Raw genomic sequence first — 23,184 nt, forward strand, 5'->3', positions numbered from 1 at the left:
TCGATCTGCTGATCTTGCGTGAGGCGCGTGGTGTCTGCAGGCATGTGTAGGCATCAGTCAAAATGTGCGGGTGGTGACCACGTCAAACCCCTTCGCTGTCTCTCGCGACTCGCTATCGACTCCCTCTTTTTTTCGTTGTTTTGTTGCCCTGAGCGCCTCCACCGTGTATGTGTCACAAAGCAGGCAGCCACCACTATACCGCACACGGAAGCAGAGATCACAAGGAGCACGGTTATTTTTTTTTTCGTCGCTCCTTGCGGTGCTCTGGGGTGTCACAGCGGATGAAAGCCAGCGGTGATTCGACGGAGCTCGCATCGACAGAGTCATCGGCAGACACGTCTAAGCACTGCTTAGAGTACCCAGCGTCAAAGTTAGAAAGCTCACAAATTGCTAGAAACTATCGCTCGTCATAACAGTGGCAAGAGCATGAATGCTAATCATGCGCCGCTGCCAGAGGGGAGAGCTGCGAACAGGACAGGGGCGCCGGAAACCAGAAACCGCACGCAGCGCGAACAGCAGTCACAGCCGCACCTATATGCGCCTCGCTTCTCCCTTCTCAACCCTATTGAAGACTCAGTCGCAGCCGCGGACGCCAGCGCCGAGGCCCCGCTGTTAGGGTCCCGCGCACCGTCAAGGCCACCACACTTGCCTGCCTCGCAGGAAGAAGCGCACAGAAGCGCCAGCGCTTCGTGCGCGTCACACTGCTGGGTGGCTCTGCGGTGTCTATGCCACAACATTCGCGCCGGCTGCGCTCGCGAAGTGCCGCCGGCTGCCGAGCCACGTCGCTTTTCGCCACTGGACCGCTCCAAAATGGCTCGCTACGAGTCTGTGGACACGTACGAGGCCGAGAGTATGCTATACAAGGATCACCTTGAGACTCGTAGCCATGAGCCGCGCTGGTTCATGTGGGTCTTCGTGGTGGTGCTCGGCGTCGCGACAAGCGCGCTGTCGGTTGGCATGATTACACTGCTGCACGTGCTCAACTCCGTGCGCTACGAGCTTTTCGGCTTTGGTCTGCGCGGCTACACCTTTGCAGACGCGCAGCGGTACCCCAGCGGCAGTGAAGCCTCTCCGGCCCACGTGACGGGCAGTGGCGGATGCGGCACTGCCTGCACCACGTCCTCCCTTGATGTATGGGCGATGCTGCGGGGCTACAGTGTGGGCCTGTACGGAATCGCGTCGCCGCGGTGGTACTGGTCTGGTTATCTCTTATGGGTAGCCTTCGCTGTTTGCACCTCCGCAATCGCCAGTGCGGTGTGTTACCTTGTTCCGCAAAGCGTCGGCTCTGGTATTCCGGAGGTGCGCGCCTTTCTCAACGGCGTATCATACCCGATGATGCGCAGCACCCGCGTGCTCGTGGCGAAGACTGTCGCTGTCGTCTTCACTGTGGCCAGTGGGGTGTGCACGGACCACTACGGCCACCTCATGCTCGCTGGCGCGATGCTTGGGTCACAGCTGCTACAGCGACGACACGGAATTCGGTGCTACCACGTGCACTTTGTCGACTTCTTCCGAAACCCGCGCGATCGCCGCACCGTTCTCGTCATTGGGGCTGCTGCCGGTATCGCCGCTGCCTTCTGCGTGTCCGTTGGCGGGCTCCTCGTGATTCTCGAACTCTTGTCGGCCGTCTTCCCGGTGCGCTTCGCTCTCTACGTCTTTGCTGCGTGTCTACTATCGACCTTGTCCACGCAGGTGTACTGGTCCTACAGCATGAACTTCGATTCGCCCTACCGGCTGCACGGGGGCGTGCTGCTGCGTGAGGTGGTAGTGTTGTTCCGCTCCCACCTTCCCTTTGGTCAGCACGCAGCAATGAACCTGATGGCGTTTATCCCTGCCTGTGCCATCGGCCTCTGCAGCGGCGCGTGCGCTGTGGGCTTTGTACGCCTGAGCTGGGTTGCGCTCTACTGCAGGCGGCTTCTGGAGATACGGCTGCGCACCAAGGTAATCCGGTACGTGCTCCCGATCCTATTCACGCTTGTGTACGTGAGTGTGCACTACTGGGTCGCTGTGGCGTTCTCAGCAGAAGTGGCACCGGGTGAAAAGACGCCCTCTGCTGTTGGCGAGGACAGCAACACGCAAACGAGTGGCAGCGCTGACTCACTCGCGTCGTTTTCCTCAAGTGGCGGAGCAGACGTGGACCCGCCGGCGGTGTGCCGCCCCGTGCCGTACACCGTTCGCAGCGGCCGAAACGTGACGACCATCGGCTTCTATGGCATGAATGGATTCCTGTGCCCGGCGGGAAGCTATCGCGTTGTTGACGCTGTCGATGTCGACGACGGTGCAAGACAAAGAAATGGTGCGTTGAGTGTCACGACGCCGCTGCTGCGGCGGCAGCAGACGGTGCGGGTAGTTGATGCGTACGCCTCCCTGGCCTTTTCGTACGCTGACTCGACGCTGCAGACACTGCTGAGTCAGCGAGCAGAGTACTTGCTGCCGTGGCCTGCACTCCTCACATTTTCCGTGATCTACTTTTTCGCATCCGCCGTCTACTCCGGCCTTGCCCTGTGCGGGGACACCATACTGCCGTCTTTGGTGATTGGTGCGGCGATCGGCCGCTGCATCGGAGCGGCGGTGCACTCGGTAGCAGCTGCCCACAGCACAGATGCGGCCACGTGGGCAGACCCTGGTGTGTTTGCGCTCTTTGGGGCCGGCAGCTTCGTGAGCGCCACATCGGGTCTTAGCTTTGGTATAGGGGCTATCCTCATCGAGTGCACGGCCGACTTTCGCCATCTGTTGCCACTCATGTTTGCGATTGCCGTAGCCCGACGTGTGCTGCTGCAGTGGGGCCGGGACGTGCATACCATGTATCTTGAGGCCCGTGCGGTCCCTTTGCTTAATGCGGAGCCGTACCTGGAGCGGTACAGCCTTCTCGACGCGCGGCATGTGATGCATTCTCCGGTGGTCGCCCTCCCCGTTGTCTGTACCCTCGATGACGTTGTGCGCACGCTGCACAGCACCACGCACCACGGCTTTCCCGTCGTTTCCGTCAACGACGGGACCTTCAAGGGGATTGTCACGCGAGCGCAGCTGAAGCTACTGCTGTGGCACATCATCATGACGGATGGGCGCACAAGCCACTGCACCTACGACGTCATGCAACGCGTCGAGGACCACGTGTTCCACAGCGGCTGGGAAGACATCGACCCGACGCAGCTCCTGAGGCGAGAGCGGCTGCGCACTGACCAAATATCGCTGTATCCGTACGTGGACACGTCCGCCTTCACGGTGCTTGACACGGCTGCGCTGCCACGCACCTACGAGATGTTCACGACGCTGGGTCTGCGTCACCTTGTCGTTGTCGACCGCAGTAACTGTGCCGTCGGCATGATTACGCGCAAGGACCTTGTCAGTGATAATCTTTCAGTCGTATTGGAGTCGCAAGACGCACCGGCACCCGCCGACCGCGTGCCGCCATCGGCGGTGCTCGAAGCGGCCTTGGCTTGCCTGCGGAAACCCTTTCATCCGACTCCAGCCCAGGTGGCGGAGGTGGCGCGGCAGTCGTCAACGCGGAACCTGGCTGGACCATCACCACTGCGCCGGCAGTATTACGGCCAAGATTGGGAGTCAGAGCCGTCAAGCCATGCCCCTCCCCTCCCCCATTCCCGCGAAGCGAGCTTTACCCAGATCGTTCGACGTGTCTCACTCCTTCGAGTGCCGAGCCCATTCCCTCCATCCACCGAAAAACAGCCTTGAAGACGAAAACTGTTTGTTTGTTAATGATGCACCCAATGCTTGTGTTCATCATACTTCTTGCACGGCACTCGCCGCGTGTGTCTGTGGTCTTGCTCGGTGTTATGGTGCACGTCTACTACCGCTGCTGTTTTTTTTTGTTCCGAAGCCTCGTTACTTCCCGGAATTTGTGAGAGTTCTCCCTGGCACACACACACAAACACACACACACACACACACACACACAACGCTCGCGCGCACCTCGATGACGGCTTCTTTGGCAGGGTGCAAGCGGCTGAGTCGGCACGTAGCATCCTCTTCTTGGGCTCCTACCCCGACTGTCCTATCTCTTTCTCCCTTTCATGCTGCGTCTCCTTTCAAGTCCAGGCGGTGGTCAGCCCTCACTCCCCCTCCCTCTTCCCACGCCGCCCCACGTCCGCCTCTCTCTCTCCTTCCCGTGCGCTTGTCCTTTGCCTTGGTTTTGTGTGTATGTGTTCGTCTGCGCACCGTACGTGTCACGCCGTCCACGCTTTCCTTCTCTTCCGCTCCTCGACGGCACCGCTTCATCGCCGCACATGCCGTAGCCGCCGCTTCCCCCCCCCCTTCCCTCTGCCCTTCTCTCTCTCACTCAGGGTCGACATCACGTGAGACGCTCTTGCACGGCGCACGCCCTCTCTCCCCCTCTCTACTACAGGCATTTGTTGTTGTCGGCGCTGCTTACGTGCTTCGTTCCCCCACCACCCTACATTCCAGGATGTCTCGTGTGTCGAACAAGATTAGCGGCGGCATGGCTTGCCAGACGGTGGTCGACCACGGCTACTACCTGAAGCCCATGACCGGCAATCCGTACCTGTGCACCAAGCACGACGGCGTCACGACGGCCTACCAGCAAGGCTTCGCCCCCAAGGATGCCCACTGGCTGTACCGCTTCCGCTACAACCTGCTGCCGCAGGGTATGTCGGGCGGCTTCTTCTCCCGCAACCCGTACGGTCGCTACGTGCACTGGCTGGAGGTGAGCACGATTGAGAAGATGCGCCTGCAGATGCTGACCATGGAATCCGTGCCGTGCTCGGTTGTGTCTGTCATTCTGTTGGTCTTCACCCTGTGGCACTCCTACCGACTTGCCTTCCTGCACCCAGATATCACCCTCTACAACTTGGGTCTGTGGCCCACCAAGCCGTGGGTGCAGCAGCAGCGCTTCAACAAGAAGAAGGAATTTGATCAAGATGTGTACCGCTGGGTGTACCGCGTGCCGGAGGCCATGATAGACGACCCGATCCGCGACATGTACAAAATGGGCATCGCCGCCAACGACCCAGTCCTCGCCATGGCCAAGGAGCAGGGAGTGGCAAACCAGCTGACCATGACCCAGGCCGAGTACACGCCGGTGGCGCCGGACATTCGCCGCGTCATTGCCACCGCCCGCAAGGACGTCGAGTGCAGCTCGCAGTCAAGCTCAGCGACGAGCGCCATGATAGGCGTGTAGTTCATCTAAAGATTCTTTTTTAAATAAGCAAACAAGGTGAGGGAGGAGCACCAGAGGGACAACAGATGGCAGAAAAAAAACGGAAGCTGCAGTCGTCTGTGAGGCGCACACAGCCCACAACATCTGCATGGGGTACCCACCTTGCACGACGGTGATGGCGAATACGAAACGGGGCGGGACTGGGGGATATGAGCCAAGGAAAGGAAACGGAAAAGGAAAAGAAAGGGCATCAGAGAAAGAAGCGGAAGGCCCCCTCCCTCTCCACTCACGCCCTCAAACCCTCTGGACGGGAGCAGCACACCTAGCACTCGCCAGGCAGCGGTGTGTTTTCGGCTGCCTCTACCGCGCTCCTCTTTCAATCGCCACCGCGTGTCTCACACCTAGCATTCCCCCGCTCCAATTCGCTCTTTCAGGGCCAGCTAAAAGGAGAGCAGGTAACGGTGGGCTTGCGGCTGTGTTCCTCATGCCTGAGCTCAAGCGAATTTGTGTGGTGTTCTCTCTCCGCACCTCGCAGATGCATTTTTGTTGTTTTCCGCCTTCTCATGTGCAACGGGCTTTACCCTGGCACGCATTTTCCTTGTGTCTCCTCCTCCCCTCCCCTCTCCCCGCACACCCTCGCTTCCTTCTCTCTCCATTTCTCCCCTGCATGGGAGGCTGTCTGTCTCTGTGTGTGTGTTGTGTGTTCGAGTGCCTGTTGACTTTTTCGTATTGGGGGATGTTGTTTGTTTGGTTGTTTGTTTCGCCTCTGGACTTGGGTATATCCAACGCCATATTCGGTTGCTTCCTCCCTCCTCCCGTTCTCACTTGTTTCTCCCACGTCATCCTGGAGGTGCATGACAAGGGATGGGGGGCCGCTGGACGTTACGAGATTGTCCCCATTTGTGTTTACTGTCCTTCTTTTGCTGCTCGTGCCCCCCTCTCTCCCTCCCTCTCTCTTGCTCCCTCTCCCCCACTTGTGTCCTTGCCGTGTCGACACCGTCACTGTGGGCCTCCGCAAATGAACGCGGTAGGGGTGCCTTAAGAGGAGAGGTGCTCGGTGCGCACCCGCACATGCATAGAGGTGCATAGGCGCTTACACGCAGACGGACAGGCACTTGTCATAACGATTTGGCTTATGTGTTTGGGGGCTGCATGAAGGCTCTCACTGGCGAGCGCGCATCCACTATATTAACCCAGTGAAGTGTTGCGCTTCTGTGTAGAGCAGACGTGCAGCCCGCTCCTCCTCCCTTTACTTTCCCAAGACGGAGCGCTGCCCTTTGCAGCGATGCCTGCGTCTGTTGTGTCGTTTGTCGCCGCATTTTTTTTCGTTCATGTCGCGTTTCCCCATGCGCTGACGCCTATTCCTTACCATGTGTGTGTGTGTTCTCATCTCGGTTGGGATCCCGTCCATGTATGTTGTTGGTTGTTTTGTTAATCGCTGGCTTAGTGCTCTGTTTCCTTGTCGCCTCTCCCCCTCCTCCCCCTCCCCCACTATGTAGACGTCTTGATGTCTCCTCTCGCTCTGCGTGTGTGCATGTATGCGTGTGTGTGTGTGTATGCGCTCATCGTCGGCGATGTACTCGTAGCAATGTTGTTGATGTTGGCGTATTCGGTGGCAGTGCTAGTGTCTTTAGTTGGCTTTGGCCTCTTTGGTTTGAGGTTCTGCTGACGCGTGCATGCAAGAATATATGGAGCACATGCTTGTGTCCTGGGGAGGAGTTGCGTGATCCTGGACACTTCTCTCTTGAGGTAATGTGTCCTTTTTTCTTGTACCTCGCGCTGCTACCCTGATGACGGAGGACACACCTCTGTGCGTGGCACCACGCGGCCTCTTGCACCCCCACTCTCTTGGGAAGCCCTGCAGCTTCCCCCCCCCCTCCCCGCTCTATCCCTGTCAAACGCCGGACCCCACTTTCGGTCATGACAGGGACAGGCACCTACGCCATAGGGAACTCAGAGTGATGCATCGCTGCCGATGGCAGCGGTCAGGACCTGAGTGGCGTGGCGTCGGAGTGACTTGCGACAGTGAATAGTCTTGTACCAGCCCATATGACAGGCAAAGTATCAGCGTGACTCGAGCATGCTTCGCATCACGCCGGTGTGGTCTGTGGCAGGGCCGGGGTAGTGTGGCGTTGAGTTCGTGTAATGTATGGCAGAGAATGCCAAAACCTTGAAGAAAAAAAAGAGCTCTCGCTGTTGACAATAGATCTTCTCATTTTTTTCTTCTTCGGTGTGGAGGCAAGTCTGTCTCGGTGATGGTGTAGCATGGCGTGTTTGGTGCGTGTGCGTCGTTGGCCATACTGTTCTGCGTAGGAATTAGGAGATAAATATGCGGTTTGTGTGTATGAATGTATGTCTTTCGCTTTCTTTTGTTTGCCATGATATTCTATTCCTTCAAAGTGGAAATCAAAAAGCCAAGTCGCCAGAAAGCACGTGTTTTTGGCATGGACAGTATGGGGAGGGAGAGAGGGAGGAGGGCTGAGGATGTGTGTCGACAAGTGAGGGACGATGTGATGCCGTCTTGCACAGCCCTCGTAACGCCTCCGCTTTGGCGAGCTGAACAAGAAACGCGAAACGGAAGTCTTTTGTGTTGCCGCGGGCACAAGCGAGCGCACGTGTCAAACTCGCATTCCTCACCCACCCTTTCTCTTTCTCGCTGCGTTACCTGCTGTGAGCTCTTGGCCACGGCAGCGGCAACGTTCGTGCGAGAACGCTGTATCCCCTCTGTGTGTGTATGTGTGGTTTCATTCCGCCCAAAGTCCGTCATCTTTCCTGAATGGCTTCACCCTCCTCCAACCCCCACCCCACTTGCTTTCTCTCGCCGCCTTTGCCCCGCACCCCCCCCACACACACCCACCCGCCTCCAGCAGCGTACCTAGATCCCACCCGCCCTCTGCCTGTGTCGGCCCACCTCGTGGCTGTTTTTTGAGGGGTGTCCTGAGCGCCCTGGAATGTCTGCTGAATCACAGCGTGTCGTTTACGGCGCGAAGTTCGACATTCCGTACGCTATCGGCAGTGTCTCAGTTCCACTCGACGCCCTTGGGGCATCCTCACCGTCACGGGCAGGAACGCAGGAGGTGCGAGGGGCCGGCCCGTCCCCGTCCTCCTCGCGCCGTCGCGGTGTCAGCTCCGGCAACATCAGCTCCGTGCGTCGATGCACACACCACAGGTACTGCTACGTCCGCGACGGCAGCGAGCTCTTGCAGGACGCCTTCTATCGGTGGCTGGAGCAGCAGCGGCAAGAGCACCGGGAAGGTACTCATGCAAGTAGCACGGGCGATCCCCGGAATGAGGTCCCCGGAGGGCCGTTGACTCCTGCGACCGACTCAGCATCCTCCACCAATGCTCCCCCTTCGGTACCACCCGATGCGCCGAGTAGTCCCTCGCTCTTTTACGCCTCCGTGAAGTGCGTGGTGTTTGTGCTGCCAAATAGCTTTCCCCACCCCCGCCGTGTTCTGCGGCGCCCGCCCTTCATCATCGAGGACGACACCTGGGCAGAGCATGTTGTGGAAATACAACTGCACTTCTGGCCACATCTCAAGATCCCGCCCGCTACGGTCGTGCACCAGGCCCTGCTGGAGCGTCGCGTTTTGACTGCACCGCCGCCCTATCAGAGTGGCGCTATGTCGCCTGCGGCGCCGACGGAAGATTTACGCGAGGTGTGGGTGCCGCAGTTGTTGGCGAGCACCTATGGCAAGCCGAAGTTACTATCGGTGGCCACAACCGTGGCGGTGCCTGCACCGCCCCGTCGTGGGACAGCACCTGCACCAGACACTGCCAAAGCTGCCAGTCGTGTGGTTGTCGTGACTGAGAAGGTCGACACCCTTCACTTGTATCACCCTTCCCTCGACGTGATCCGGCACATTCGGGCGGTGCTCGCCATGTCGAGGATGCCCATTCTGGAGGCGGTCCGCGACGCCTTCGACGCAGCGTACTCGACGCGGCCTTCCACGAATGCGGATGGCAACAGTCACGGTGCGTGCCCTCCCACACCCACCGACGCGGAGGCGACGTCGAGAGCTTCAGAGGACTCGTCACTTTTAACGCCGTTCGCGCACTCGTGGTCGCTTCCATTTGAGGATATCATCGCTGAGTACGCCGAGCAGCGGGCGTCGACGTCGGTGGCGGTGCTTCAAGCGGTATTGGAGAAGCTGAAGCGTGAGCGGCAGGAGATGGAAACGTCGTGCGAGCGGTCCATGGAGGAGATTGCGGAGCTGGCCACCGTCGTACTCCCCACCCAACTGGAGCGCGTACACACGCGGTGTATGAAGCTGCACAAGAAGGAGTAGGTGAGCTGCGTCGTAGGTTGTGCCTCTTCGCCTCTCCTTCCCCGCACCCTCTTCCTCTCTTTCGCTGGGGATGGGGCAGAGTGATAGACATGTACTCGTCAAGTGATCCAATGCGGGTTTGGTGCTTCGGTCCATTTCGCGTGGGTGCACCAGGATGAAGGCTATGTTTACGCGCGCCCCCTTCGGAAAAGGAAGTGTGTGCCTTTTGTGTGTCTGTGCGTATGCATGTGCGCACCACACCGATATCGGTCTGCCGTCGCTTTGGCCCCTTCCCCTTTGTTATTCCTTCACCTGTCTGTTCCGTGTGACGGTCACCTGCTCACAAGCAACCTACCGGAAGACATAAAATTGAAATGAAAGCAACAGGGGAGCGTGCGAGGCATTTCGACTCGCGTGCTCTCACGCCTCTTGCCGACACACGTGCTTCTGCCGTCATGCGTGTGAGAAGCGACGTTGCATCCCATGTGGATGAGCACCAAAGGGTATCGATGTACGGAGTGGGGTGTCAAGAAAGCACCACCAAGAGCCAGACACGCACAGAGAGAAAAAATTGCGGTCGTGTAGGTCTGTGTGTGTGTGCTGTGCATCAGGTGGTAGTCGACAACGTTGTCGGGGCGTTTTTTTCTTTTTCGAAACGATGCCTCATCCTTTGACCGTTGCCCTCACACACACATGCGCACATGCACACACGCAGTCTCTCCCTTCCCCGCCCCACACCATTCTTACTCCCGGCCCTCTCTTGTCCTTCCCTGGCGGTACATCATCGTCATGTCCACACACACACATACATACATATATATATACACATATATACCCACGCCAATGGGATATGGAAATAGCTTCCTACGCTACGCTACTCTTTATCTATCTCCCGATTTCTTCTCTTTGTTTTGCTTGTTTGTGTCGCTCTGGCGTTCAAACACCAGGCGTACACACACACCTATAGAATATATATACGATTAGTGGCCCGCGCCTCTCCCCCTTCATGTGTGTGCCTCTTGTACCCTTGACGTTGTCTTGTTGTCCTGGTCAGCTGCTATTACACACTCTCTTTTTTTCGTCGTGTGTGCCAACACCGGAGGTGAACAGAGGCGCAAGCAAGGCTGGCGGCTGCCCCTTGTTGTTACGCATACACTAACACGTACAGACGCACAAACTACCCAAAGTAGAAAGTACGCTAAAAGAAAAAGAGGCAGACACACACACACCACCACCCTCTCGTCCTCCACCACCACATCCTCCTCCTCATCCCCTAACGAACTTCACGCACACGCGTACACGAAGAAAGGGTAAGCATTAACTAACAGCCAAATCGTCAAGGGGAACTCTTCATTTGATCTCATTTTCTTTCATCCTTGAGGGCATCTAAAGGGCGGTGCGTGTGTGTCCCTCCCTTTCCTCTCGCTCCCTCCCTCGCGCACCCTTCCCAGCATCGGTGTCTCTCCAGCTGCCTTCTTCTTGTGTTCCTCGCCCCCCCCTCCTCCGCCTTTGGCCGTGCCCGTCTCATTCTGCGCTTAGTTTTGCGGCTCTTTGTACCTCCGTTGTCGTCCCCGCTTCCTTTTTTTGTTGGTTTTGGCTGCTCGCTTTCCCCCACCACCATCCCCTCAACGTCATCTTGGTCTATGTGTTGTCGTTATATTTTTTGTTCCCCGTCTCTCTTCTTCTTACTGCTTCGCTGAAGCTCTTGTACACGTACCGAGTACCTCAGCCCCTTATCTTGATCCCATTGTGCTCCTCTCCCCCTTCCTCGCCCCATTTTTCTTTTTCTTTCGCCGTCCCTCCTCTCCTCTCCTCTCCTCTACTGCGCGCGTGTGTGGGTGTGGGTGTGTTTGCGTCTCATTTTTGCCTTCTTTAGGATTTTAGTGTTTAATTCCGCGGCTGCTTTTGGATCCTCCGCCTCTTTCGGTAGCACTCCGCCATTACGCCGCCGCCCACCCTCTCACCACCTCTCTCGCTCTCTCACACACACACACAGGAAAAAAAAGACAACTGGTCGCTGGAGTGACCGCTGCAGCGCCAACGCCATTTATCTTTTTTTTTTTCGCCCCCCCCCTCTTTTGTGTGTCTGCTCTCTCCCCCCCTCCCCCCTCCCCGACGCTACAGCCAGACGAAATCACGGAGACGCAGAATCGACGAACAAGGAGGAGGAAGACAACGCCTGATTTTTTATCTCTTGGCATCTCGACCCTCGCCGCGGCTGTTGCCTCCTTGCTCCTCATTCTCTGGCGCTAATATCACTTTCGGGCTCGTCTGAGGGGAGCCCTTCTTCTTCCCTTCCTTATACCTCAACACCTGTCGCCTGTCACACCTTTGAGCCGTTGCTGCTCCAGCTTCTGGTCTTTGTTTTTTTTGTTGTTGTCGTGTGACATTCCCCTTCATCCGACTTTTCTACTCGTTACATCTTCCTGCTTTGTGGGCTCGCTTGCTCGCGCAGAGCCGTTCTTTTGCAAAGAAAGATGATGAGCAAGCCGTTGAACGCGCTGGTGGTCTGCGGACCCTCTGGGGTAGGCAAGGGAACCCTGCTGGGTCGCCTCCTCCGCGAGTACCCCAACCGCTTTGCCTACTCGGTGTCACACACAACACGCCAACCGCGCCAGGGAGAGGTGAATGGCCGTGAGTACCACTTCACCGACCGCGAGAGCATCCTCAAGATGCGCGACAATAACGAGTTCCTCGAGCTGTGCGACGTGCACGGCAACTTCTACGGCACGAGCGTTGCCGCCGTGCACGCTGTGCAGAAGGAGGGGAAGGTGTGCATCATCGAGATTGATGTGAAGGGGGCGCAGAAACTGTTCAACCGTACCGACAATGCGCTGAACGCCGTGTACTTCTTCATCACGGCCCCCAGAGAGGAGCTGCGCAAGCGTATCATGAAGCGTGGCGCTGATGACGAGACGATGCTGCAGCGACGTCTGGAGACGGCCGAGTCAGAGTACAAGTTCGTCGATGAGAATCCCGACTTCTTCTCTGTGCTGCTGGTGAATGATGAGCTAGAGGCAGCGTACGCCGGCCTCTTGGCCGCCATCGACGACCAGCTGGTGAAGCACAACATGGAGAAGCTGGCTGCCTAGAGGTAGGGTACTTTGCAAGCAGCCATGTGGTGTGCGTCAGTGTCATGGACACCGTGGTAGCTCGTTCCTCAGCTCGAATGAAGTCGTGGAGTACAAGAGTAAGAGAAGAAGCAGGAAAAGAGAAGCAAGTAACGGAGCAGAGCGCAGGTAACACTCGAAGAAGATGCTACGTCGGCGCTTGTTTACGGGGTACCATGGAGTCGTAAGACGAAGGCCGAATCCCACCCCCTCACACTACAACGAGAAGCGCTGGTGGTGCAGGGGAAGTCTACACGTAACAAAACACAAGGCGGTTGTTATATCGCTCTCTAAAACAAGATCTAATGGAAAAGAAAGTACCCGAGAAGAAGCGTTGGTGCCTGAGACACCTCATACTTGTGGAACGCTCCTACGTCCCTGCCCCCTCTCCCGCCTCCCCACCCCCCCCCCACAATCAGTGCCCACGATGGACGCCAGACAGCGGTGCCGAGCAGAGAGGGAGAAGGGACTGGGTTGTACACAGGGTTCGTGTAATGATAGCGAAGTCACCGTTTTATCCTTGTCACTCGTGTGAGCCTTCGTTTTCTTTGTCTTCTATGGTGTGCTGTGTTGTCCCTTTTCCCTGTAGAGGGAGAGGGGAAAGGGGCACGAAGGAGGAGGTGGTGGTGGTGGTTAGGTGCTTCCCGGGGTGCATCTCCCCTCGTTGTGGTTGTTGCAGCTGTGCTGTTCGTCTTTCTTCTTTTTTTTTGATCTGCTGTCGGGAGGGACTTCAAGGCTCCTCTCACAATGTTCTCTCTCTTCCTCTCCCTCCCTTTTTTCGCTCCTTTATCCATTGGTGTTTTGCGTCCCCCACCTCCCCACCCCCTTTTTTCTTTCGGTTATCGTGTGGCTGCTCCCGTGTTCACTGATGGTTGTTTCTCGCTGGATGACGCGCTGCACTGTGTCTGGGTGGTGTCCATCACGCCCACATAGTGCTCTCCCCTCCCCCTCCTTCCTCGTTTGGGTTGCATATAGCCTTTCACCTCACTAGCTTGGCAGTGTGCATGCAGTACCCCTTGAACGAGAGGTACGTGAAGCCCAAATCAAAGTGGTGCAGGAGTTGTTAGAGCTATCCCGCCTTCGCATGTTGAGCTGCGGGGGAGGGCGAAGTTATGTAGAGAGGCGCACGGCCGACGCCGCTGCCTGATTGCGCCCCGCACGCACGCCATGCCGGCTGGCTGCTCGTTGTTGGTTGCCCTCGCTTCTTTCCTTCCCTTTGTGTGCGTGTGTGTGTGTGTGTCTTCCTCTACCGTGTTCGTGGGTTAAACGCGTTTCTGACGCTGTGGGGGGGAGGGGACGCAAGGGGTAGGCCTCACCGCTCAGTCATGGGTGTATATATCTGTGGCCACGCATACACGTGTACGGGTGCTCTCCTCTCCGCTATTTGAGGGAGGGAAAGCAGACCATCGATAAAATGAACAGGTATGTGATCTTCGGGACCTATCGGATCGGGAGCGGGAGAAGCGTACAGATCCTCGCACGCGCGTCTGCACACGCTCCGTACCGGCAGAGCACATGCATCAGTGAAGTGTGCTGATGTCGCTTCTCACATGGAAAGCGCCCCTGTCCTCTCCCTTTCTCTGCTTTACTCTTTCGGTTTGTGTATAGGCGAGACAGACGGGGGAACAGTAAAGAAAGGGGGTGGTCAGGAAACGAAGCGGCACATGCGGAAGAGGAAGCGAATCCCAGAGTGGGCGCGAAGGCGCAGGAGAAAGCGGCTGTATTTATTTATTTTTTCGGTATCGCCGCGCTATCCATCTCATACCCGTCTGTCTCGTGATATTCGCCGTTTTGTTCGCTTCGCACCTCACCCCACACCACCCCCTTCCCCCCTTCTATCCTTTTCCTCCCTTCCCACCCTCGTGCATGAATATGATGCTCTTCGATTTCTTTGTGGTGCTCCTTGTGAGCTCTTGGGCTTCTCTTGTCGCCTGTCTATTTCTTATCTCTAGCGCCACTCCCCCCACCCACCACCACCACTCCGCCGTTGGTACGTCAACACCGTGAGCTCAGTGCGCGCGCACACACACATACATGTCTCTGCACCTCTTCTCAATGCGAGTGTGACCCAGTCGAGTGCCACTCTTCTTTGCTGTGCATCGTGTCGGGAGTGGTGTGCACCCCCGGAGTGGAGGGAAAGTAGCCGAAGGAGTGGAAAGTGCTCACGGTATACGGCGCTGTGCTGAAGGGCAGCAAAAAAAAAGAAGCAAAGAAAGAAAGCCGACGCAGCTCCGGGACGCAATCAAAACACGCCCTTCGAAGGCGCTCCTGAGAGGCAGCTGTGGTGCGTGTCGGGCGCAGGCCCCTCGATGCGGAAGGTGAGCAAGCGCGCAGCCAATCGGCCACCCTCTTTTCATTTCGACGATTTTTCTTTCGTCCTTCGTTTCACTTTTATTTCGTTGTCTGGTGCCGTGGCGGTGCCGTTTCCTTGGACTTCCGCGTACCTTTCCTCCCACATACACTCTCTCAAACTCATCGTGTGGTCACCGCGATGCTGTCTCAGTCCCCACAGCACGGAAGCCAAAAGGGAGCACAGGTGGTCTCAGCTGCCTTTTCCTGTCGTCTTTTCTCACATTTCCTATCAGGCTGCCGCGGCAAGCTGCTTCTGCTTCTTGGACTGCTGCCAGCACTGTCTTCTCGCGCATACCAAAGCGATCGCGCTGCACTTCAGTGCCGCATAGCACCCCCCACTCGAAGCGCGGTATTCGACAGCGCGAGCCTCTCCATTTTGGGGGGTTTCTTTCCCTAGCCCCCACACCACACCACACAGAGAGAGAGGACTGTTGCAGCCTCCTTGACGCAGAGACGCGGTCGCCAACTGTTCATCCGCGCTTAAGCCAGAGGAACGTTGGTGGCGAACCAGAGGTGGAGACCAAGTCTCCTGGACCTCGTTGGTGCACGCCTGAAAGGCTGAGGCGCTCTCGTGCATCTTTTCATCCCGTTTGTGTTCCTTTTCCTTCCACCATTTCTCTCTTCATCTCAGGGCAGGTAATGTGGACGTCGCTGCGATGAAAAGCGCGTCGCCAGGTGCAGATAGGTCCCCTGCAGCCTCACCGTCGAATGTATCGACGCCGGTCGTTGCTGGCAGCACTGCTGGCACATCGAGGCCGTCAGCGTCACATGAGATGCGGACGGAGCCGCGGTACATAAGGCTTCCAGACGCACTCTACGCCCTGCGCCGCCGCTACCCCTCCGTGACGGAAAGCATTTTTCTCGAATGCACGCGCTGCCATCAGTGGGTGGCAGTGCCCGTTTTGCGTGAAATTCCAAACGAAATAGCCACTGCTGTCGTGTCGCGCAGTGCGCTGGGCCTGGATTCGATAAGCGTCCGCACTGGCTGCAGCGGTCCGCTGCGTCATACGCATCAAGACGCCTTGCGCCGACGTGAGGAGCTCGCAAACGACGCCGCCGCCCCGAAGTGGCGGTCAAGGCGACTCCAGGAAAAGCACAGCCACCTCGCGAGTGGCGACGCCAACCACAACGGCGAAGCGCATGGTGACGTCGATAGGGCGGCGGCAGCGACCCCTCAGCAGGGCTTCTTTGAGTCCATCCTACAACACCTGCGACGCAACCGGCGCCCGTCACAGGAGGGTGCGGAGGACTCGGCAATGGCAGCTTCTGAGAGCGCGCGCCAGAGGAGCCAACGACACACGCCTCTCTACATTCCGAATCCTGACACATTCATTTGCGCCGGATGGCAGTGCGGCTGGGACGCGGACGCACTTGCCGACCTTCGGCGGGACTGGCTGCAGGTCATCTATCGCGCTCTTCCCATGCCTCCAATTTGCGAAGAGGGCATGGCCCTCTCCTCTGGCGCCTCCTCCTCCGCCTCTCTCCCAAGCTCGCCGGCTGTCTCTTTCGTAGAGGCGCTGCGGCAGCGAAAGGCGGCGCTGAACGAGGCCCTCGCACTGGAGCTTGATGTGGGGCGGAGCCGGCGCTGGGGGCGCGGCGTTGGCCAACGGGCGGGTCGCACTGAGCACAACGTGGAGAGTCAGGATAGTCTGCCGGCCCTCTCGCTGCCCGACAGTGCCGTGGAGAGTGACACGGAGCTCTCTCGGATGCAGGGGTCGTGGGTGAGGGCAGCCGCTCTGCACCTGCTCCGCAACAGCGGCAGCGCCGCTGATGGCCCCCCTGTGACACCCGCTGCCGAGGACGACGAAGAGGCCGAAACGCCGCACCAACGTTATTCCAGCGTGGAGGAGGACAGCCAGGAGAATGTGCTCTCCGCCTACTGCTGGGCGGTGTGCGACGCATGTGGCAAGCTCCGTCGCGTCGCGCAACCCTTCCCTGGCGGTGCCCCCTTTGTGTGCGCCATGGCGGTGACAACGTCCTCGTCCTGTCGTGCAGCCCGCGGCAGCAACGCTCCGCATCATGAAGCAACGTCTGGACTTGACCAGGCATGCACTGTGTCGGAGGTGGAAGGGCTTATGCAGTGCAACATGAAGCTATGCGAGGCAGAACTCATCTACGCCGCCCTCTCATCCCCTTTCCTACCGTACCCTCTCAGGGCACAGCTGTCCTCGCTCGGCCGCCGGCAGACCTGTTTCAAGGATCCGCCGGAGCCGGCGAAGCGACTGAACAGGGCTGATGTCTCGCGCGTTTTGCTTTCTGAGCCGCTGCTGCGGACAATCCAGTCTAGCGTACGAGAGTCCGTGACGAGGGGGACCCTGAACCCGACCGCCTGCCAGAGACGCCGCGGCTCCGGCGCCGCAGCCACCGTGACTCCGGTCCCGGTGAAGTCGCGCCGCAAGGCCTCAGCGTCGGAACTGGACGACGCTGATGCCGAGCTGGCAGAGAGGGAGTTTTTTCTTTACCGCTCACTCCCCATCTTGCGCGAGCTTGCCCGCTCCATCAAGGCGCGGAGCATCAGCGCCTTTGTGCGGCAGCTGCAGCTCACACCAGCGCAGATACAGGCGAAGCGTGAGGCGGTGATGCTGACCTCGTTCCTCGGTAATCATCAGTACACGTCGTCGACTGGCAGCGACAGCGGCACCGAAAAACGGAAACCCGCGGCGGTGATCGCCACGACGAGCGAAGCGGAGAGGACGCGCGCACAAGTGAAGGTAGAGGAAGGGGACACGCCGAGCACCGAGCCTGCGGAGCGCTTGCCACCGCGGTCAACCCGCACGCGGACGAGAGCATCACCAGCGGTGCCAGAGACGGCACCAGCGCCGGCAGTGGTGAAGAAGGGCCCTATGAAAGTGCAAGCTGCCAGCGCCAGCGACATTGCCACGCCCCAACCGGTGGAGGAGTCGACACCAGCCCGGACAAGAAAGAAGCCACCCCACGAAGCAGCACCGCGGGCTTCTGAACACCAGCAAGGTCTCGCATATGAGGCTGCTCAGCAGCAACCGCCGCAGCCCGCCCTTGTTGCCCCTCGAAAGCGCGGACGACCGCCTCAGCAGGGGCCAGAAGAGCCCTCAAGGCCGGTGGCCCCTGGGTCCCAGGCAACTACGGAGGCGGCGGGAGGCGTTACAGGTGTCGACACGGCATCCCTTCGCCGTCGCCGGCAGCGTTGCGAGAACGTGCCAGTGAAAGAGGAAAAGACAGTAAAGAGTAGTGCGGCCACTGCAACGAAGTTGGAGGCAGTGGGAGAGGTCGCAAGCTCACCAGCATCACCGCCGCGTGGACGACCGCATGGGCGGCCATCGGGAAGCGGCTCAGCGAGGCGGAAGCACAGCCAAGGCGCCCACGACGACGACGCAGAAGCGAAGGCTGAGAATGGCAAGAAGTGGGAGGTGGTGCATTGGGTTCAGTGTGACCTATGCAGCAAGTGGCGCATCGTACCCCAGCGGGTACCAGCTAGGGTTAAGTTCTGGGAGTGCAAAATGCGCTATGACGAGCAGCGCAGCCGGCAGACCACCTGCGATGACCCAGACGACGCCAAGCTCGCCTCGTGAGGCAGTGGAACCGCACACCCGCACGGGGTTATGTGACGTTATAATCTGCCGCGGCGGTCGCGTTCGCGCTCGCTGTACACCCCAACACCCACCTATAACCCATCTGAAAAAGAAACAGAGAAGCGCTACGTGCACAAGCAGAAAACATGCGAGTAAGCGGCTTTCATCCCGCGCGGGCTGGCCTCTGGCGGCGATGCAACGCGCTGTAGCGGCACAGGTCTTTTTTCGCTGCTGCTGTAGAATTACGCACGGCGGCGACTAAAGTAGTCGCAACACGGTTTGCACCAACGCGCCACGCGGATTGGTTGTTTCCTTTTCTATGGTGAGCCTGTGCACCCCTCCCTCCCCCCATAATCCTCCACCTGTGCATGTTCCATTCTCTCCCTCCCACCTTTCCCTCTTCTTTTGCTACGCTTTTCACACGGGCCAATGGCGGGACGCCCCCCCCCCCCAACTCTCCTTCTCTTGCTGCTTCCTCTCCCTCTTGGATTGTGCGAACGGTGATGCACCTGTCACATCTCGCTGTGTTTCTGCGACTCCCGTGACTGTCCATCCGCCTTGGCCTCGTCTACACACATACACGCACAAGAAGGGTACGTGATCTGAACTCCGCTCTCGTCGCTGTTCTCCCATCCTCCCTCCCCCTCTCTCCACCTGACGCTTCCACCCTTTTCTCGCCCTCCCTGCGCGCGCGTTGCTGTCGTCGTTGTGGCCGTTTATTACTATCATTCCTTTGTTGTTGTTCTATAGTGGATTGCTGCAGCATACGTGTCGCGTTCTCTCCTCCCCACCCTCCCCCCTCCGACACACACGCACATACCGTCACCTCTTGACGCCGTGTTTGCACACGTCCTACGGGGTGACTGGCGCGGCTTCCCCTCTCCCTCTGCTGTCTTCTCTCTATCTGTCTGTATCTGCACCTGTGCGTCGCTGCCCTCCTCACCCTCTTCCCGCCTCCGTCTTCACACACACACACACGCCCTCTCTTTTTTTCTTTTCGTTTGGCCCTCACGCCTTTCCTTTCCTTCTCTGTTTCGTATCACCGCTCCCCCTCGCTGAGCCTCCATCTTTTCGGGTTCCGGTCCTCGTACGAAAAGGGGGGTGTTGCTCAACACCCGCTTTTCAACGAAGCGGTCCACTGAACGGGACGTGAAGCAGGACAGGGCCGATTGGCCAAGCGGCGACAGGAAAAGGTTGAAGAGTGGAGACGGGAAGAGAGAGGGAATTGCTGTCCGTGTCCTCCATCGCCATACTTTTCTCGGTGTTTGTTGTTGGGTTCATTTGCGCGCGACGTTTTCTGCCGCTTCAGCGCTCGTGTGTGTGTGCGTGTGTGTGGTGTGTTCCTCCTCGAACTAGCAGCGACAGCAAGTTGGCCTGCACAGTGCTTCGGGTGTAAAGCGCACCAGCGTTTTTCTTTTTTTTGTAGAGGCATGTCTTCGGGTCCTGGTGTAATCTCCCAAAAGGGGGCGAGCGCCTCTACTGAGGAGGCATACATTATGTGCTTTGCCTGCTCGCGCTGTGAGTACCCTATCTGCGACAGCAGCACGCTGCTTCTTCGCAAGGTGCGTCAGGGACCGAGCGAGTACGCCTTTCACTACAACCTGGACGGACTCCTCGACCTCGAGGATGTCCAAGTGCCATGCTATAGCGCGACTGAGGTGGTACACACTTCGGCAGTCGTGTCCGAGTCTCTCATGAAGTTTCCGATGCCGCCTGCGGCGCTGGTGGTGGCCCTCGAGTCCATCGTGCAATCTCGCAAACACTGGATCCAGCAGCGTCAGAGTATGAATGCACGACTGCATGAGCGCGGCGTCGCGGCGCTGCCCTCAACAAGTGCGGAAGCCTCAATAGCAGCGGTCACAAGCGGCACGGCTTCGTCAGCTGAGGGCACGCTTTCCACGCCTTCTGACGTGAGCAGGGATGCGGGCGCCGCCCCGGTAGCCGCCACCACAGCAGCGAATAGCACTCCCATTGTGCGTCGCTACGGGGACACGGCAGAGAGTCGTATCGACCTTGTGTGCGTCAAGGACAGCGTGCTCGTCGGTGGGGTGCAGGAGTGCACGAAGGACCGCAGTGCAGTGGCCACCACCGTAGTCAGCCCGGAGGACCAGGGCGCTGAAGATGGAGCAGAATCAACCGCTCATCGCGAAGACGGAGACGTAGTGAGATCGGCCTTGGCGACGGCGCCAGCGGTTATCCGCGACGCGAGCTTCGCCAATATCCAGGCAGATGTCATGAAGGCTGCCACTGCCGCCGCTGCCGAAACGAGTTGGACCTCACCTGGGAACTTCCGCCTCCGTGAAGCATTCATCGACGTGAGCCGCTCCACGCTGTCATCACGCGCGCCATGGTTCCAGGACTACAAATGCGTGAGCCGGGTGCAATGCCCAGACTGTCACCAACCGCTAGGCTTTGTGTTCCGCATCTCGGGCTCAAACCAACAGCAGCAGCAGCAGCGCTCCTCAAGCGAAGCCACGGGGCCGCTTGAGGCGACACTGCAGACGCAGGGAGTGAAGCGTCCAGCCACGTTGGAGGCAGATGAGACAGGCAGCGCCGACGACATTGCCACCTCACCAGACGCCGTCGCTCTCCAACGCAGTAGCGCTGACCCAGCTACCGCCCCAGTGGCAGAAGTAACGCAGCTGCCGCATGCGAAGAAGACACGAAATGAAAAAGATGCGCAGGCAGCGGCGTCGGCCAGTACACGGCACACGTGGCAGGAGGCGCGGCTCCACCAGCAACGCAACGGCGCTGAAGAGTGCCAGGGAAGAGGTGGCAATGAGGCGGAGGACAGGGGGGACGGGGTGCAAGGCGGCGCGGACGAGGCTGACGAAGATGACGCGGAAGCAGCCCCCGATCGATTTGTCGGACTCGAACTGAAGCGCATTGTCCAGCGCCAGTGGACACTGAGCCTCTTTCACGAACGATACAGCAAGTCGCGCCAACTGCAGACGTTCCGGGAGCTTTTTCCCGAAGCCGAGGAGCTGCAGAGCTTGTACAGCCGCCTGCTGGGCCTGCGCACCCAGACGGAGCTTTACAGCAGTTTGCTACGCCGGCACAAGGAGCAGAACGATGTTCAGATGGCGCTCTTAATGAGCAACAAGGATCGCATGCACACGTACGACGAGAAGGTCAAGACAATGCAGCAGATCATTGAGGCGCAGCGGGCACAGATCGCCATGCAGACACGGCAGATTCGAAACCAAGAGGAGCTTGTGCAGAGCCACCGGCGGCAGTTCGCCACACAGAAGCGGCAGATGGATGTAGAGCAGCTCCTGCTCGTGCAGCAGAGCAAAACTATCGAGTCGCAGAAAGAGCAGCTACGCTTGCTCAAGAACCACTTCCAGGCAACACGGCCTGAGGTTTTGCTGGACTCGCGGCTGAGAAGCAGCCCTTGCCCACCGCCCTTGCTGAGCCGCGGCCCACCCAGCAGCACCGGCGGCGCAGAACCATCGCAGGCCGTCGATGCGGCGCAGTCGCTTCGACAGCTTTCCGCGAGAGGTCGCTACCGCGAAGAGGCAGAGCACGATTGGACTGACGCGGAGGAGGAGGAGGCGGAGGATGGTGGTGGAGAGGGCGATGGGCAGATTCAAAAGACTGTGGCGGCATCGGCGAGCCTCTCTGTCGCGCCTTTGGAGACACCGCCAGCGCACCTCTGCGCCGTGCCCACATCCTCGGCGTCTCGCCACGGAGTCACTCCCTCCGAAAACGACCAGACGTTGGCTCGCACATCGCGTCCGCTTTCCTCGTTCGGTGCCGAAAGAGGAAAAACAACGTAGTACAGGTGTGCTGACAAACGTTTTCGGCGGCGATGGATGTGTGTGTGTGTGTGTAGGTGTGGGTGTGGGTGTTCCACGCTCATCTTCCCCACAGTCGCGCCTCTCCGTGTTCGATCTAGCCCTCTGTTCTCCCACTATTTCATGTGCACGATGCCCTCTCCCGCTGCATACAGAGAACCACAGCTTGGAGAGCTGAAAAATGGTCACCGTAAGTGTAGTGAAATACGCACGTGGCAACGCGGCACACACATACACGCGTGCACATCACGCCGGATGTCGTCGATATCCGTGCAACCTCTCTTGTCTTTCACTTCGCGATGTCTCTCTCTCCCTTGTCTTTTTTCCGCCGTTTCAAGTCACTAAAGTGGTTTGTTCCACACACACACACCCTCCCCCTCTATCTAACACGGCGAGGCCACAGCACGCGGGCAAAGTATTCTCGTGACGCACACATGAGTGGTTCAACAACGTCGCCGTTGCGGCACTTGCACGCGGCGTGCTCTGCGTGCCGTTGTGATCCATCGAAGAGAATGAAGCACATCACCCCCAACATGAAACACGAAAGTGTGCTAGAAACGCCCTTTCTCACCGCATCCCATGTCGTACTTTGCCTTTCCCTTTACGCACCTTCCTCCCTCTCTTCTCCGCCACGTCGCCTGGAGTCTGTGGCGCCCTCTAGATGCGTGGGTGTCTGTTCACGCATGCGCATACGTGACCACCAGCCACCTCCTCCACACACGCACACGCACACGCAACCCTCTCTCTGACTCTAACTGAACTCAACTTTGTGGGAGCTGCTCACCTCGACCACCACCACCACCACCCTTTCCATCCGAAACTCATTTTGCTGTTGTTCTCTTCTGCAGGCGCAAGGCGTACTCGTTGACGGCATCACACTACCCCGTGCGTGGCTCTTATTCGGCTGCTGCCCAGTGTGTCTCGTGGAGCAGTTTTCCAAAGGAGAGGCAACGCGCGCTTTCCTCCCTGTCTCTC

General features: G+C 58.6%; 6 protein-coding genes across 6 annotated transcripts; all 6 read left to right on the forward strand.

Annotated features, from left to right (window-relative positions):
* Positions 1-810: 810 nt before the first annotated feature.
* Positions 811-3,693, forward strand: LMXM_32_1060 (putative chloride channel protein; the record flags this gene model as incomplete). The annotated part of the gene is made up of 1 exon (XM_003878308.1): positions 811-3,693. The coding sequence occupies one exon, from the start codon at positions 811-813 to the stop codon at positions 3,691-3,693; it is 2,883 nt and encodes a 960-aa protein (XP_003878357.1).
* A 730-nt stretch (positions 3,694-4,423) lies between these two features.
* Positions 4,424-5,155, forward strand: LMXM_32_1070 (hypothetical protein, unknown function; the record flags this gene model as incomplete). Its single annotated transcript, XM_003878309.1, has 1 exon — positions 4,424-5,155. The coding sequence occupies one exon, from the start codon at positions 4,424-4,426 to the stop codon at positions 5,153-5,155; it is 732 nt and encodes a 243-aa protein (XP_003878358.1).
* Positions 5,156-8,085: 2,930 nt separating this feature from the next.
* LMXM_32_1080 (conserved hypothetical protein) lies at positions 8,086-9,423 on the forward strand (the record flags this gene model as incomplete). The annotated part of the gene is made up of 1 exon (XM_003878310.1): positions 8,086-9,423. One exon carries the CDS (start codon positions 8,086-8,088, stop codon positions 9,421-9,423), a length of 1,338 nt encoding a protein of 445 aa, XP_003878359.1.
* Positions 9,424-11,882: 2,459 nt separating this feature from the next.
* LMXM_32_1090 (putative guanylate kinase) lies at positions 11,883-12,494 on the forward strand (the record flags this gene model as incomplete). The annotated part of the gene is made up of 1 exon (XM_003878311.1): positions 11,883-12,494. One exon carries the CDS (start codon positions 11,883-11,885, stop codon positions 12,492-12,494), a length of 612 nt encoding a protein of 203 aa, XP_003878360.1.
* Positions 12,495-15,520: 3,026 nt separating this feature from the next.
* LMXM_32_1100 (conserved hypothetical protein) lies at positions 15,521-18,412 on the forward strand (the record flags this gene model as incomplete). Its single annotated transcript, XM_003878312.1, has 1 exon — positions 15,521-18,412. One exon carries the CDS (start codon positions 15,521-15,523, stop codon positions 18,410-18,412), a length of 2,892 nt encoding a protein of 963 aa, XP_003878361.1.
* Positions 18,413-19,908: 1,496 nt separating this feature from the next.
* On the forward strand, positions 19,909-22,191 carry LMXM_32_1110 (conserved hypothetical protein; the record flags this gene model as incomplete). The annotated part of the gene is made up of 1 exon (XM_003878313.1): positions 19,909-22,191. One exon carries the CDS (start codon positions 19,909-19,911, stop codon positions 22,189-22,191), a length of 2,283 nt encoding a protein of 760 aa, XP_003878362.1.
* Between the last annotated feature and the right edge of the window lie 993 nt (positions 22,192-23,184).

The sequence above is a fragment of the Leishmania mexicana genome, chromosome 32, assembly GCF_000234665.1.
Source record: "Leishmania mexicana MHOM/GT/2001/U1103 complete genome, chromosome 32".
Classification (NCBI taxonomy): Eukaryota; Euglenozoa; class Kinetoplastea; order Trypanosomatida; family Trypanosomatidae; genus Leishmania; species Leishmania mexicana.